Source organism: Pomacea canaliculata, linkage group LG4, assembly GCF_003073045.1.
Source record: "Pomacea canaliculata isolate SZHN2017 linkage group LG4, ASM307304v1, whole genome shotgun sequence".
Lineage (NCBI taxonomy): Eukaryota > Metazoa > Mollusca > Gastropoda > Architaenioglossa > Ampullariidae > Pomacea > Pomacea canaliculata.
Genome location: NC_037593.1, coordinates 24,891,639 through 24,908,334, shown reverse-complemented (window position 1 = coordinate 24,908,334; position 16,696 = coordinate 24,891,639). Strand labels below are relative to the sequence as shown.

Sequence of the window (16,696 nt, the reverse complement as noted above, 5' to 3'; positions counted from 1 at the left end):
TATCTTTGCAGTGGGATTGGGTGAGGGTGTGATGGAGAATCTGTTAAAGGTACAACCAGTTATCAAGCCTTAACCAATTCTAGCAAGATTTCATAATATTCTACTCATTTTTTGGCTGTTATTGTCATGGTGCTTGTGGGTATATGAATTCATACGTGCATCTTAGTATGTGTGTGGATTTATGTTGAATAATTCACATCACAATAAAGAAAGGAAAACATTGTTGCATCCATCGGTATTCTGTATAATGTTTTACTGATCTGGTACATTTAAATTTTAATGCATATTATGTTAAAATACATTAACTACATAAACCAAACTCAACAAATAAACCTGCCACACAAAAATAAATAAGGATAAAATTGTATCTGTTAAAGTATGTAAAGATGTTCTGAGCACAAAAAACAAGACAAAATTCTATAAAGTGTCACCCTTAACCAAACTTAAACTTTTAGCCTCAACAGAATCACAGTGGCTTTACTAACTCTTCAACCTCTTCATAGCCATGTCCATGTGAAAATAAATGTGGACTTCTTATAACTTTAGTTTTACAGTGCACATCAATGTTTACTTTGTACAGTTTTCAGCATATTAAGTTCACCACTGCTGAGGGCTCATTTTGTAGCTATAAATACATGAATTAACCAGAAAATGATAATAAAAATAAAACCACCAGAAACATGCGCATCATTTTCATGAGAATCATGATGGCATTGATTACAAGAGAAAGATAAGTAGTTGTTTGTCCCAAGGCCTACATGTTGATGAGAAGGAAAGTACAAAGATTAATATTAAACTATCAAAAGGACTCTTATCCTCACATGACAAGAGCAACCTATCCAGTGGATTAAAAAACAGCCAATCATCAGAAGCAAGCACACACAGCAAACTGTGTTAAGACTGCATGACACAAGCTTTTGCTGTTTTATAAGTCTCAGTCTGCATTTCTATACATACAGGTTTAGGTATGTATGTCTTCACTGTATGTATGCATACATACCTAAATAGATGCACATTTGTATGTTGGAAAAACTACAGAGAAAATGTCAAGTAATAATTTCAATCATAGCAACAGCTTATAACTGAGTGGTTGCAAATTTTCATTAAAAACACTATTGGCTTCTATGCTAATCAGAAGTCAAATATGTTTCTAAGGACTGTTGCCTCACTCATTTTTCCCCAAATATAATCTACACATTCATAATTTTTAACATTTCAAAATCTTTCTTCTACTCTATTTCTAAAGTTTTTAAATAGCTTAATCTTAGAGTATTAAAGTGTCAGAGTGGATGGTGCATGATAACTTTTCTTTCAGTAAATGTATCCAAGTGCGTGTATTTCAAGCTACTTATATCTACAGTAACTTTTCCAAAATAAATCAAGACTTAAGTCATTTGTAACCCCTAAAAAATTCCAATAACAAAATAAAGAGGAATGCAATTAAAAGTGCTTCAAATCTGCAGCAGTTTCGATACTGTCAACACATTGTGGAATTAGATTCTGGTAGCACATGTAAAACTTGATATTGCAACAATCTGAAAGATAATTTAATGTGCAGATTATTTAATAACTGTGAAGAATGCTATTCAGTCCAGTCAAACAAAGTTTTCAAGCTAAATACTGAAGAATTAATCTAGACAGCACAGCAACATGTAGCTACTGCTGAAAATCTTAATCCTTTCTACCGGATCCAACACAATGATGTGATCAGTGAAAAGAAAACCTTGTTAGCCTTGTTTTTTAATATAAACACATAAGGGATTTCTGTTCCGAAATCAATGCCTTTGACAGTCAGTTCAGATGTCAAGAAGATGTTGCTGAAGGTTGGCACCACAGATAAATTAGTGTATAGCAGAGTTTCACTTTGTACATATGTACACACTGTCAGCAGTCGTCCTTTGTATTATGTCAAATAAAGCATAGTATGCATGCCTTTGTGAAGATTGAATGAACTTAAATGCCAAAAGGTGGAGCGTAGATCTTAAAATATATTTAGATCGACTAATGAAAATCATCTTTTGGTGATAGCATTTTCATATCTTTAGATGATGCAAACACACTGACAGAAACATTCACACACATTAATTATTGATTTTGAATGTTTAGTGGGCACTGTTTAGGTACATGAATATAATTTGTTACTTTATGCACTTTTGACCTTGTTATGGTCACACAAACAACCAGCTATCTTCACTTTTCAAGACCAGACCATAAAAATACTTTTTTTTTTCATTGTACGAGATTGGTTTATGTTTATTACGCCATGCTAATATTTTATCAAAAGCAATACAGTTTTTTTGATATGCTCAGTCTTTTGGAATCTCTCAGAATAAAAGGATTTCACCTTGTTACATGTCTGCAATAGTTGCATCACATATCACTTTTTTCTGATCTTTCATTTCTCATTAAAATTTCAATGTGTTCAGAATTAATCTTATTTAGTATGTGATGTTCTCACCAAGAAAAGAGAAAAGAATTTGCCAAAAAGATGTGATAGTTCATACAATTCCATTTAATAACATAGACCCTGGAGTACCTCCCACCCAATCTCAATGATACAATGACAGTCTATATGAGTAAAAGAGTACTAAGAGGCTTTTCCTAGTTCTATTTTCTTCTGGATGGCACGGGCAGAGTGGTAGATCACAGAGTCTATCAATCCTGCAACTGTAAAACAAACCAGATCAACAATCTATTCAAAGAAAATTAATGTTTTACTTTTGAAAAGATAGAAGCTTAACTTACACTCTCACAAAGTGAAGATTAATAAACCACAGGATGTTAGTTTAATGTGCTGGTAACAATAAAAAAGAAAACAGAGAGAAAGGTAACATACCTGTGAAAATGCCTCCTACAATAGCACAAACTCCCGTTAAAAAGTGCATGAAAGATCTGCAAACAGGGAACAGAGACAAGAAAATTTTTTTTAATTAGCATATAGAACAAAATCTTGATTAAATATGACAAATTTCAGACTACTTTGCATTGAATGACCTCTCCCCCACTGTAATCTGGAAAAAAAGTATGATCTGCTTGACTAAGCTTATCAATGGTTATACTTTACTGTAATACAGACTGTAGAGAATGAATCTCCCTTCACCTGACCTGTAGAATACACAGACTAAGTTAGTGGTTGTCTTGGATGTGTGTATCATATGAAAATGAAAGTAGCTAGAGAAAATTGGTTGTAGTTTCCTCCCCTTGGGATTGTTGTCATCAAAGAAAAAGATGATATAAAAGCAAATCTGCATATCAAAGAAAAAGAATGCTTCAGCCAGGTAAGCCAGTACTTAGTTCTCACCTCTGCTTTTCTGTGTATTTGACCATCATTGGTGAGAGCTCATAGATGAAAAAAACGCCAGGGAGACCACCTTCTCCTGAACCACTGGAGACTGTTTTGGAATGTTTTGTCACCGAGAACTGGTTTGTGTAGAGAGTCTGGAACATAAAGAAAAATAGCAACAGCTATATCACACGATTTCTCAGATATTAACAGACTATTAAAATAAAGCTCTCTAGAGACAGGAAAAATGATTAGTACCTCTTAATAACTACTACTTAAACAGGTAATGAGATTAGCATATTATTGTCTATATATAAAGCAAAATTTCTGTTTTAACCAATAGAGATAGGGTGCTGAGTGGGGGTAGAGAGGGAGTGACTTTTCAAAACAGCTTTTACTAATTCACCAACCATACAATTTTTTAATTTTTGTATTAAAGATTTAAAAACTGCGGTTGTTAGTGTTTCCTTTCCATTCAATATTTTTTCTGCTTTGTGTTATCAAACTATTTTATGTGTCTTTCACTTTCACTCCCTGAAATAATTGGGTGGTGTGTGCAGCTGGCCAATGTACTGGCTGTGACCTACCCCCCTGTGGGTACAATCTACCACCCATCCCCACCCAGAGTAGTCTGCAGGACCGTGGCAGATGTTTCCCACCTGGCCAATGGCCTGCTCTGTCTAGCGCTCTCTGAGGTCAGGTATAGATAGACTCGCCCAGACTAGAGCTTCCCGGATGAGATAAAGTTTCTTAGCTGAAAGGATAGCCTTTCCGAACTCTGCCATAACCTGTGTCAGGACCAATACTAGTTAAATGTGTCCTTTTGCAGTTTGTGAAGTAATGTCTGCGTCTGTGATAGAAAGGGAGTGTGGAAAACGAAACAAGTAAGGAAGAGGGGTGGAAAATGTATGTGAATATATATAGGATAGGCCTGATTATTTTTTCTTTTGTTTTGTTTCTTTCATCATCAAGTCACATTCCGATTGCAGTGTCAATTAGCCAATGAATAAATTCTTTTTCTTAAGTAAAGGACTGGGGATTTCACCAAGCATATCACGTCCACTGACTGTAGTTCGTTGCTGGTATGCTAGATGGTGTAAATCAGGAAGACAGCAAAATAGTAAACTCTCACCTCACTATTGATTTTTGTGTAAGTGGTTGGCACAATCTTGACAAAATACTGGAACATCATCTGTACTGTAACACAAAATGAATGTAAGTGTGATAATGATGTAACAACCAAGTACTAATGCAGAATAAATCTAAATGCAAAAATAAACTCATGTTTCTTCAATCTTGATAGTAGTCAAACACATATTTCTGGTAAGACAACAAAATCTAAAGGTCTTAGATGTACAAAGATTTCAAATATCTTAAAGTGACCCCACCACAAAATTTAATTCCTGCATAACAGGTAGGGATTTTTTCCGAAATCAAAGTTCTTTGCATTTTCTTAATGACCTTTTTGTAAGGAATACAATCACTTGCGAAAAAACAAATTACTAACAGATAAAAGAGGGCCAAGCCGGGATTCGAACCCGGGACCTCTCGCACCCGAAGCGAGAATCATACCCCTAGACCACTTGGCCGCTTAAAATACTTACCGTTTTAAAGCTTAATAAAAATAACTTTCATACTCCCTAGTTTCGAATACTTATTTACTTCTAATGGCATCTAATATTTTAAAGGCTTTAATGCAAAATTTTGATAAAAAGTGATTGCAACAGAATCAGCCAAAACAACGACAAAATTTATTTCGACCGGATATTGCTTCGGAGAATTGTGGGATACAGTCGTCCGCTTCTCGAGGTCGAGCCGTAGTAGTAAAGTTATCAAAAATTTCGTGCTACAGGTAAAACCAAGTCTCAATAAAACAGCATAGGTTCACAAAGATTTTTTTATTTAATATTTTAAAACGAATATAACTTATCGTTTTTACTTCTGTCCAGGCGTTTTTAGGAAATCATTCAAACTGCGATAAGGGGGTCACCATGATGTTTGAAACTGTAGAGAGTGTGAACAAGAATCCTTCATTTGAACTCAATTTATTATCTTTACATTTGCGAGTTACATTATGCTACTTCTTTTGGTAGGGGAGGCGAAAAGGTTGTTTTCTCTATTTTGCTCTTACACATTTCATTCCTACAAATCAATAGATAATATCCTTAACAACCAGTGCAGTGTAAGTAAATTTCAGATTCTATTATTTAACCCCAAAAGTCTCTCATCCCGCTACTATTTTAACAAATATTTCCGAAACTGAAGAAATAGTCCTGCAGAGCGATAGTGTTAATATCCAGCAACTCTCATGTCAATGTAATAATTAATGTGCTTTTAAAAATAGTTGAATAGTTCTTCTCAAAAACCATGTTGTAAATAACGGTTATGTGTGTTTTCGAGCAGCAGCAAGAAGTTGATGTGTATATCATGCCTGCACCACCACCAAGTGGATACAACATTGGCCATGGCCCTAGCTGTTTTGACAAAATCAAGATGGGGTTCATGATGGGTTTCTGCGTGGGAATGGCATCAGGTGCCATCTTTGGTGGATTTTCTGCCCTCAGGTATACCTTCAAAGAAAATGCTAATAATAGCAGTGTTAGCAGATATCAGAGCTCTGGGAAGGTCTGATACATTTTTACAGATTCATGTACAAGAAGTGTAAGGGAACTGCTCTTCCGCCAAGTAGATGCTTCTGAACTTATTGAGATAACATGTTTGCCTATCCCTTAATATACAAGGAGAGATTAAGATGAGAGAAATAATAAAAGAGACAAATAATGTGAACTTAAAAATCTCATCGTAGAAGGTCTTTGCTCAACAGCTGATAGTAGCATTAGGATGGATATATGCCTTCAAAGTATTTGCAGATCATAAAACATTCTTGTGGCAGTTTTTGTGCACTTATCACCAAAAACATTTCCCATAAACTACTGAATGACTAGACATTTGTGTTTTGTGTACGGTGATCAGAGGTGATTAAAATATTAATACCATACAAGACTGAGCACTGAAAAAATTCTAGAGGCATAATCTTGTACAAAAATTAGTGGAGGGGTTGGGCTAAAATTGTATGATCAGAACTAAGCAGATTTATGAAAAATTCAGCAGTCAAGACAAAATCAGCAAATAATATATCTTGATATAACAAACTTTAGACTTATGGTTTTCTACATGAGCTTTTAATTTTTTGCATACATGTTTGCACACATATTTGTATGTAAGAAGTATTTTCGCCTTATTGTTCTTGAGTTTTGATCAAATACTAATTTATGTTTTCCTCAGATATGGACTGCGTGGCAGGGAACTGGTCCAGACTGTTGGAAAAACAATGATACAGGGTGGTGGGACATTTGGAATATTCATGGGCATCGGAACAGGCATCCGGTGTTGAAATGGCATGTAGCTGCCACAATTAAAAAGATAAAAGTGACAGACTTTTGAGCAACTTGGCATCTCACAGGGGCAAAGAAGGTAGCTTGAAAGTTAATGGGCAAATGAACATGATATAGTAATAGTTTCAATCAGAAACGTAAGGATGAACTGTAGAATACAACTTTATTTTCAGTGGTGGTGGTGAAGTGTAATTCAGTGCAAACATTTCCATCATGGAGAGATTTTAAAAAAAGTCATAGCTTAAAGCAATCTTTGCATATAAGAAAATATGTTTGTAGATTGTACATATTCTATAGTATTTGACTGTTCAATTCAGTGTTGCACTCTATTGGGTCACCCTCACTACATAGTAATGAAACAAGCCAAGTATTCCTGATAAAAGATTCATCGGTGATATGCACATGCAGCGAAGTGTTGGTGTGGATGTTTTACTAGGATTATTTGTATGCAGTGGAGCAGAATTGTGTGAAAGAAATGTCTGTTTCAATGCTGCATAAAAGTATTGTTTACCACTTGATTGAAAATGATTTGATTTTCATCTGTGTGTGCACGCGCATGCATGCATGCTGGTATATGCTTGTGGACTTTAGCTACAAAAGTAAGCATAAGTGAAAACTTACAACTTGAAGCAGATTCATGGTGTCCATCTAAAGGATTGACAATGCCTGGATAGTCTTGCCCAAATGACAGATGATTAATCCGGTGAGTGACATTAAACTGGAAAAAGTTTCACATACAAACATTTTATTCCTTTTCACATTGAGCCCAGACTGTGATTGTAGCTATCACACAACCTTTGATAACTCGACTTTAATGTGATAGAAGTCAGAAATATAAGGGGAAAATAGCCTTGTGGTTAGAACAACAGCATCTGAAACCGAAGGCTCGCACACACCCACTGGCAGTTAATTACTCTGTGATGTAGCATTCTTCCTTCAGTTGATCCAACTATGGAATGGGTATCTGATTCTGCAGAGGGTTGGGAAAGGTAAGGAAAGGAGTACTGATCTTACAAGAGCTGGCCCCAAGATATGTGATGAATAACACCTCCCGTTCTCTTGATGTTAAGTTTATGGAACTTTTTATATAGTAAATAGCCCTAGTCCAGTAAGTTGCATTTAGTTTAGTTAGTTTATTCCTTGTTACTCCTCGAGGAACATAGGGCTGCAACAACACCTTGCCAGCGGACCCGGTTTTGGGCAGCCCTCCCTCAGTTGGGCACACACTACTACAAATTAAGGGTGTTTGGTTTATAAAGAAATAAAACACTAAACTACAAATAGTTATGCTGCCAAGAATAATTTTTATCTTAAAATATTTTTCTACCATTCCCATGTTTCTCAAAACTGTCTCACAAGCACAATCACTCCATGAAAATTTTGACATCAGAAAATATTGCTGACTGACCTTTTGTCCTCCAAATGCTTGAAGATCATGGACTGAAACAACAATGTCTTTTAAGTATGTATCAAATGAAATAAGAAAAGTTGAAGAAACAATGTGTCAAGCCAGCAGGCTAATCTGTTTTAATCTAAGAATATTTTGACATTAGTGCTGCTATCTTGGGTGCACAAAATTATCTTAATTTGAGAAAACATCAAAATAATATAAGCACAATTATGCTTAAAAGTATGATTATCAAAATGTGCAAAATCAAACCGTTCCTACCTGTATCTATTAACATCACATTTTTGTGAATGAAAAAAGAAGTTTTATATATAAAACGGATTTTCCAAAAGTATTTTTCTACAAAGCAGTTAAAGGTTCATAATCAGGTATGATGATAAAATTTAGTGAAAGTTGAAAATCCTGATTTGTTGCTCTTTTTTTTTTTTTGCAACAATGTGAAAATTTTTCTGTTGAGTTAGATATATTTTCTGTGATATTCATGGTTATTACATCTGATACATTTGATATTCATTGATCTGCATATCTGTCCGTCTTTGCCTTCATAGTCAACCATTATATGCAGTGGTTAAAGAAGATTATTCCATTTGAAAATGTGAAGCTAAAATCTTATGGATTGATGGTTGTTGGGTTTTTTGCATAACAATTATCAATTATAGTAGGTGTAAAATGTATCTGGTTCTTTGAAAAGTGTAAGAACATTTATGCCATATTCAGATAGTATAAGAAAATATAAAAACCTTCCTTGCCCAGAGGATTGGGAGGAAAAATACCTGAATAATGATACTCTCTATCATTCTGAAATTTTTGAGTCAGTGCATATGTGTATATATCTGTAGGAAATATCTTTATAACATTATTGGTAATAAACCATTATTCAAGAAAAAGGTTTAAGGAAAACCACATTTGTATCTGCTTGTTTGTAGGTACTTACCATGCACATGATGCTGTTGAAAACTTTTGCCTGGTGCAAAATGAAAATTTCCAGCTACCTGTAACAAATGCCATAATTACACATGTTAGTAAGACCCTGCTCTCCATCTGAAATGTCTCATGCAGACTGACCTCTTCTCAGCAAAGCCTACTTGAAGTCAATGTTTAACTTAATTTCGATTTGTGTGCACTTCAGTTTCTGATTCAATGATCTTGACCACTTTTATTTCTTTTTTCTTCTATCCTAGAATATAATAAACCAAAGATTCCTGGCACAAACTACAAGGAAAATATTGCTTAAATCTATCTCCAGTTTGATTTTTGCTTAACAGCAACTTGAGTCCTCATTTTTTTTTTTTTCCACGGGGTAAAACACCAATTCCCCCCCCCCCTCATTTTTTTTCAGTCCCCCCTTTTTAAATTTCTTTGGACCATGCAATAGTAAGCCAGAAGAAGAAAGTTGACATCTTGACTTCAAAGTCTTATAAAATTATATGCACTGTTAATTGTTATTAGTAATAATAACATAAGGTGAATTTCTAAAGTGCAATTCTATGTCTGTATGTGCGAGCTCAGAAAGCTGTACATGACAGCCTACAAATGAACTGAGAGTCTGTGCGAAAAACATAAACATCATGAAACAGGACAAAAACACAAACCAAATGCATGAATGAAGAACTGAGAAGCAAGCAGAATAGTACTCTTAATTATGCAAGATATTTCTTTAAAAGGTGCGATCTGACAGAATTCGGGGGCAGTTAGGGAGATTAACAACTACAGAGTTGCGGTAATCCAGCTCGGACACAGGTGTACATCTGCTGAGCTGGGACTCAAGACCAGACACTCTTATACATGTGATACTGCAGGCCTATGTGGTGAATTTTGGAACTAAGTGATGGAATGTAGCAGTGAATAGAGCCTTGTGGCACCCCATACTTCAAGGGAGCAAATGAGGATGCAGTGCACTACAGATTGGGTGCAATCAGGTAGGAGCAGAACCTGTTCAAAACAGTGCTAGAGACCAAAAATAACATGAAAGTGCAGAAGTAGGATGTCATAGCCTAGTGTATCAAACATAACGGAACAAGCACTGAAAGGAGATGTAATCTATGTTGCAAGCTGATAGTAAGTCTTTACTACTTGCAGCAACATTGTCTCAGTTGAATGATTCTCATTCAGGCTGACTGAAATGGTTCAACAGGTCGACTTCTTTTTTTTTTAAACAGTGTAATCTAATGTCTACTAATCACACATTTTAGTTTTTTGTTAAAACAAGAAAAAAAAGGAAGAACTCTGCTCACTTTGTTCACTTCCAAGTAACCAAATGCTTGACAGCCTTCATTCTTCTGAGCCTGCATGCTTTCTGACCATCCTTCACGCTTGCATTGTTCAATAGACTCTGGATTATTAAATGCCCAGCCTCTCTTGCGATATGCCTCTCGGACATCTTCACAATTATTGCAGCATCTGAAAACACGTGGTGATCTGGTCTAAACCATTAGTATATTTTGCAAGATAGATAAATTCACCTAAATCCAGGATTGTGGATAAATTCAAAAACGAAAATAGCTCATGTAACGAGTACAAATCATAGCTTAATCTTTATGGACTTTCCCAGTGAAATATTTTTACTTTCTCAGTAAAGAATTAATACACTGGAATACATAAGCCAATACTCTAACACTGCATAGACACATGTAAATAAAAATATTTTTCAGCAAGATATTGTGCATGAAATATTAATCAAATGCAAAGAAAACTAAATTTCTGTTACCAAAGTAAAATTATTTATCCAGCTTAATTACCTTTTATCATCTGTCTCTGCTCCATAACAACTCTCACATCTGTCTGGGTCTAGCTTCTCTGTTGTTATCTGTGTAAAGAAAATTTCATTTTAGCATTTTCTGAAGTAATTCCAGTGATACAATAAAATTAATTAAATATATAATTATAAACATTTATCTAGCATAAGGTATTGGCATGAACAGTACCAGAAATGAAAGAGGAAAAAAAGGAAACAATAATAAGAAATTTGCAATTTATATACTGCAGCATCATGCCTGCACTTGGCACACAAAAACTAGGTCAACATGTAGTACATGAAGGAAAGGAAAATTGGACAATGGTGAGAATGAACTATGAAAGACAGTGAAGACACAGAGGTACCAGTAACAATGAAGAGATAACTGAAGAAAAAAAACAGTAATGACAAAAGAATATCAGTAGGTAAGACTAATCAAGATTTTGTCATTTCATGCAAAATGAAACTTCTGTCATATCTTCATTTAGCTTCAATTTGTTTAGTAACATCCAATTTTTTTACAGCACATATACAATCCTTTACAGTGTTGACAGTGATCTAGGACAGCGCAGCTATATGTTGTGCAAAAGGACTGGCGACAAGCAGAGTGATGCTTAACTTGTGTATAGAATAAACAGAATGGGTCCAGGGGCTAACCTCTGGGAAACACTGTAGTAAAGTGGAGCAGTACCTGATAGATAACCATCAAGAAACACACTCATTCAGACAGGAATCAAACTATGCTAGCACAGTGCCAGTATGAAAACAACCGAAGAAAGGTAAGTTAGAGACTGGGCACTAGTTGTCAAGCATGAGTGTCTTGAAAAATGGCTTCACAAAAGCAAAGATGGAAAAATGCATTTTGATAGCCTAAGATGACAAGGCTAAGATCATATTAACAATGGCACCTGTATATAAGAGTTGAGAAACTACCGAGATAAAAGTAAACAAATGTGGACCAATGTTTCTAGTCATTTAAAAAAAAATGGGGGAGAGAAGGGTACCAGAGACCAGGAAGACATGTAGAAGACATCTGAGGTAGTTTCTTTCAAGTCCTAAGTATTCTATGAGTCCTGAGTGGTGCAGTAATAGTAACAGCATACTGAATGTAGTGTAACTGTGAGATGAGATATAATTTATGTGCTAGCCTGCTTACCTCATTAGTTACACTTGTAGGTTCTCCAATCTCTGCAATACACAAAACAGTTTTAAAAATTTGAAGTCAATGTTATTGTAATTTCTTCTGCCCTTTAGCATCTTATGTATTAAAAACAAATATTTTGGTGTTCTTTAGTACAGTTAGCCATAATACACTGAGGAATAAAATCACATACACTTACTTGTTCGCATATACTGTTTACTAACTGACCCTTCTTTTCTGTATCCCAAAATACAAGTAAACATATCTGCATTTTGTAAACCACTACGTACATTACCTGAATTTCTTCCATTAGGTATTCTTTATAGGTGTTTTTTTGTTATCATGTAGTTTTGTTTCTTTTTTATCAAGAGGTTTGATAGTTTGCATGTTGTATTTTAAATAAGACTATAACCAATATTTTATGAAACAAAAACTGCCAACTAACTCTGTTCCTGGGGTGTCTCATTAATAGGATTGCCTGTAGAGTCCAGTCGCTGTTTCAATAAATTTGTTTCCAAGTCAATTTGCTGTTCGCCTGATATATCCATTGCATCAACACTCAGATCTGGGGTTTTGATAAAAAAGACAGAGCTTGCTTTTAAAAGAAAATCAGACAAAACATTCACACACATGCATACATGAAAGAATGCAGATGTGTGAACTGAAAGGGCAAAATAAGTAATGATTAAGGATAGTGCCAAGAACATGTTTTGATTCATGCCTGGCAGTGCTTTATTTGCCATTAGCATATTTGTATGTTTATTAATGAACTCTATGGAGACTTCAGTCTTGGAAGGGCTCATTTCTAATAAATTATGAATTGGGATAAGTATCATCATATCTGTATTCCACAAACTACAATTTTCCACATTCAGAATTGCCTCTGTGGTATACTTACATGCACAGGGTAGATGATGAAAGGTAATGTCAACATTGATACGAAGTTTCTGGCCCCTAGATGTATCAACAAATAATTCTGGATGCACTTCTTTTGTCAAGTAATAATTCAGTTCCGAAACAAACAGAGTGAACATGATCACGGCACTCAGCAAGGTTACTGTAAATGGACATAGGGACATACACATTATCAAGATTTTATCCATATACATATGCTTAAATAATTTTATAGACTTGATAATTTTACACTATTTTAATGAATAATAATATTATAAGAATTACTATATATCATTTACATATTTTAGCTTTGTTTAACCCTACATTTGTGCACATCCATAAAAACATATAAATATTATAAATGCAATGAAACCCATATACTGCTAGACTATTATTGTAAAAAAAAAAAAAAAACAAACCCAAGTTATTTTTCTATCATGTTAAATGTAATAATTATAAGCTGCAAAATATATATACAAGTTGAAAGCTGCATTGTAGGCATTTCATCTCATTTTCAGTGTTATGAGGGTGCATGCTTCAAACCTGAATGCTTCAATTGTATGCAGCTTTGATTTTAAAATGTTAAAAGTTAACACTATAACAAACGTGAACAGCTAACAATTTAATAAGGAGCTCATCGAAAAATTAATTGGAATCTGAAAAATACACAAACAAGCTGCATCACTGTTTACGCCGCAGGGCTTAAAGCTGGGGAAAAAGGTCACAGCTTATAATCCAAAATTTACGGTTTGTATTGAAATTCAAGGTAAATTTAGCAACAAAAGAGGTAAATGTAAATTTTATTTCAATTAAAGCTACATAACCAAGCACTTATATATATATAGGTAATAATATCCCATAAAATCTGCAATGGAAGCGATCCATTAATTGTAATTTTCATTCTCTTAAAATAAAGTACATTATTTAGAGATGACAGAACAATTTTACTTCTTGAGAACCCACCATGCATTGACAGAAACCAAGAACCAGACAAAACATAATTATAACCCTAATCTGCATCCTAAACTTAACACAAACCTGAATCTCCCAAACACTAACCTTAACCAAATCCCTAACCCTAATTTTAGCAACCTTTTCTGGTTTGTAAGTGTTATAATGTCATGGGTCCTCCTAAAGATGTGTCATGGTGAATGTAAGACAATGATGGTGAAACAACAACATTTTTGTTCGAATATCTAGGAAAACAAAGCTTTCCAAAAAAATATTTTAAATGGAATACTGAACAGCAAATAAATGTAAAACTGTTTTCTCTGATGCTGCTGCTAAAACATAAACCTCATTACCATACTAAATTCAATTCAAATTAAACTAAAAGTTGAAAATCTTTTAAGTATTATATCCACATATTTGCACTGCTTCCCTTCTGATGGCTTATGAACTCATTGTGGTTTATCAAAAAGCCATTCTGCAGGCAGCCTATTGAGCAATACAAAAAAAAAAAAAAACCCAGACTTCTACCTATTAGATTTGTTCAATGAATGAAACTGTGGTGTGGAAAAGAGCATTTGTTGCATGGATTATAATAGTTCTTCAAATGATGAATTGTGCAAGCCAAGAGCAACTTTTGGCTACATATACTTCCTCCCATATGGCATTCTATAGATGTTTGGATGTTATACTGCCTGTGTACTTTTTTCTTTTTTTGGTAATACGCCATGAGCATACCAATAGGTCCAAGATATGAAACTATATAACTTAATTGCAATAACTTTATGAAATATCTGGACAATTTTTAGATTTAATCCCAAAAGCAGTTTGATCAGTTTATTGAAATTGTGACTGGCATACAGCAGGAGAAGACTAAAGATAAGTAAATTGTTCAAACTTGGTAGAGACCATTTCAAAGGCCATATAAATGGGTTTACATTTTTTAATAATCCTGTTTAAAATAAGTCTAGAGATGCAGTGGTGAAGAGCCAGTCATGAAATGAAGTCTGAATTGTTGGTTCAGATCTCACACACATGTAAGCAGGTAAAAGATGGCTGGTCCTTGGCTGAGCAACAACTGCTGCTACATCTTTTCCTAATTTGTCATTTGGTCCTGCTGTAGACTTTCGTGCTTCATGTGTTTGATTCTGATTCTACCAGTTCTTGCGAGGTTAGATCTACACTTTCATTTGTGTTATTCTTGTGAGTTTTTGTTGTCTCCACTTGTCACTAATGCTTCCTCTGTATCCATGGATCTGCTTCAGTGGCTTTCCCTCAATAGTCGCACATCCTGAAGATTAGGTCAAAAAGGTATTTTGGGGCAGTGATTGAAGAAGCTTCATCTTAATGACCACCACTGAATCTACCTCCATTGAGATCTAGTAGTTCTGCTTCCATTCTTGTGAGACAATATAATCGTACCAAGATATTTCAATGCAAAACTGACCTACTTGCTGACTGCATTCTTGAACATAACATTTTCTTCACCCCTGAAACCTGGCTACCGTACACTAATGAACCTAAATGCATGGAGGTTACTGGGGTCCTGGCAGGCTACTGGATCATTTCCTTTTCTCGCCCATCAATTGTGGGTGGTGCATCGTTGTCACATAAGGCACTGACTGTCTTCATAGTTCCTCTTCTTTCTTTCACTAACGCCACCTTTGCAGTGGTAGAACTCACTATTCACACAACCTTAATAACTCCCTTTCAGTGTATTTAACTACTCCCTCTGAAAAACCAAGAAGAAACTGAAAGACTCTACTCAGCGTCTTGAACCGTGTAATGTAGGATCAGCTCAGTGTGTAAATCTCAAAATTGGATGGACACATCACGTTTTACATTTAAACAAAAAAGCTGGTTGGAGGAATAGGGCTTACCAAAGTTATCCACTTCAGCTTCTCAATCTCTCGCTTCCTTCCACCATTCTTATATAATCACCCTATTTCCATATGAAATTCTAATCGTTGCTCTAGTCACTGAACAATCATCACCTGCAGTGTCTACCATAGAGCTGAGGAAGTTTCAATTTACCTATAGCACCTCCATACGTCTTGATGCGAAAATCTTCTAGCGTCTTTGGATAAGCATCAAACTGTCGAAGTTTGTCGAATAAATCTCTGACTTGCATTCTGAAGTCGTCGCTAAGAACACTGGTAAGAACACGAGTCCAACAACCAACCGTACGACAACACACGCCAACGTCAAGCTACCTTGCTGTTGTACAAGTTTTGAACAATATGAAAATTCTTTGTTTATAGGAATATTGATACATGTGTTGGTCCAAAGGAAGAATTATATATAGATATATTTACGGAAGAGCTACCTCAGCAGAAATCAAACCCAATAATTATAGGAACAGTCTAGCTTGTCTTTTCCATTTTATTTATTTTGCTGCCTTTTTCAGTGCTCAAAGTTTCACTGAAAAGGATTTCGACGACGACGATGACGTACGACAGATAATATGATGATGCTAAGACAGGACTGAATTTACTTGTAAGTTGTAATAGTATTGGAGGCTAATTTATTTATTAGCTACTTGTCAATAAAGAAACAAGTAATCTATTTTCCTGGTGTTCCAGCTACTTTCGGGAACACAATCATTTCGGAGACACAATTAGTTTTAATCACGAGGCTTCGTTTTCTGATGTTGTTTGCTCAGTGTTAATCTTGAAGTACGTGCAGAAGTCTCTGCGAACAAAACACACTACAATTTAAGCCTCTCATTCAGCTTTTCTTGCTCAACCTGTTTTTTGGAAGAAACACAAAAGTAGCAGACGACATTGTTAAGGGGCGTGGGAGCACGAACTTGTATTACACGTTCCTGGTGTGAGTGTGTAAATGCATGGTCTGTGACGATTTGTTTATGGTGTGTGACTGACGTATTTTGTGC

The 16,696-nt window shown here is 35.1% G+C and overlaps 1 protein-coding gene and 1 non-coding gene across 5 annotated transcripts; both read right to left on the bottom strand.

Annotated features, from left to right (window-relative positions):
* Window positions 1-232: 232 nt before the first annotated feature.
* Window positions 233-16,028, bottom strand: LOC112562917 (endoplasmic reticulum-Golgi intermediate compartment protein 3-like). 4 transcript variants are annotated; one of them, XM_025236525.1, is made up of 13 exons: window positions 15,838-16,026; window positions 12,860-13,018; window positions 12,407-12,526; window positions 11,977-12,008; window positions 10,825-10,892; window positions 10,321-10,486; window positions 9,021-9,078; window positions 8,087-8,118; window positions 7,300-7,396; window positions 4,416-4,480; window positions 3,302-3,438; window positions 2,837-2,892; window positions 233-2,667 (listed from the first exon to the last, which is right to left on the bottom strand). In XM_025236525.1, the coding sequence occupies exons 1-13, from the start codon at window positions 15,932-15,934 to the stop codon at window positions 2,588-2,590; spliced, it is 1,167 nt and encodes a 388-aa protein (XP_025092310.1). In that variant the 5' UTR covers window positions 15,935-16,026; the 3' UTR covers window positions 233-2,587. The 4 variants fall into 4 exon arrangements, 3 of the variants coding, with proteins under 3 accessions (XP_025092310.1, XP_025092309.1, XP_025092311.1); XR_003098943.1 differs by lacking the exons at window positions 233-2,667; window positions 2,837-2,892; window positions 3,302-3,438 and having other exon boundaries at window positions 4,428-4,480; window positions 7,300-8,118; window positions 15,838-16,028; XM_025236524.1 differs by lacking the exons at window positions 233-2,667; window positions 2,837-2,892; window positions 3,302-3,438; window positions 4,416-4,480 and having other exon boundaries at window positions 7,254-8,118; window positions 15,838-16,028.
* On the bottom strand, window positions 4,801-4,872 carry Trnap-cgg. Its single transcript has one exon. It is a non-coding gene; the product is annotated as a tRNA-Pro (tRNA).
* Window positions 16,029-16,696: the final 668 nt, after the last annotated feature.

Coding starts and splice junctions, on each gene's coding strand:
- LOC112562917 (XM_025236524.1), bottom strand. CDS start 15,934: ATGCAAGTCAGAGATTTATTCGACAAACTTCGACAGTTTGATGCTTAT. Junction 10,893..11,976: donor CTACAAGTGTAACTAATGAG/GTAAGCAGGCTA, acceptor TTCTTTACACAG/ATAACAACAGAGAAGCTAGA. Junction 8,119..9,020: donor TCAACAGCATCATGTGCATG/GTAAGTACCTAC, acceptor TTGTTGTTTCAG/TCCATGATCTTCAAGCATTT.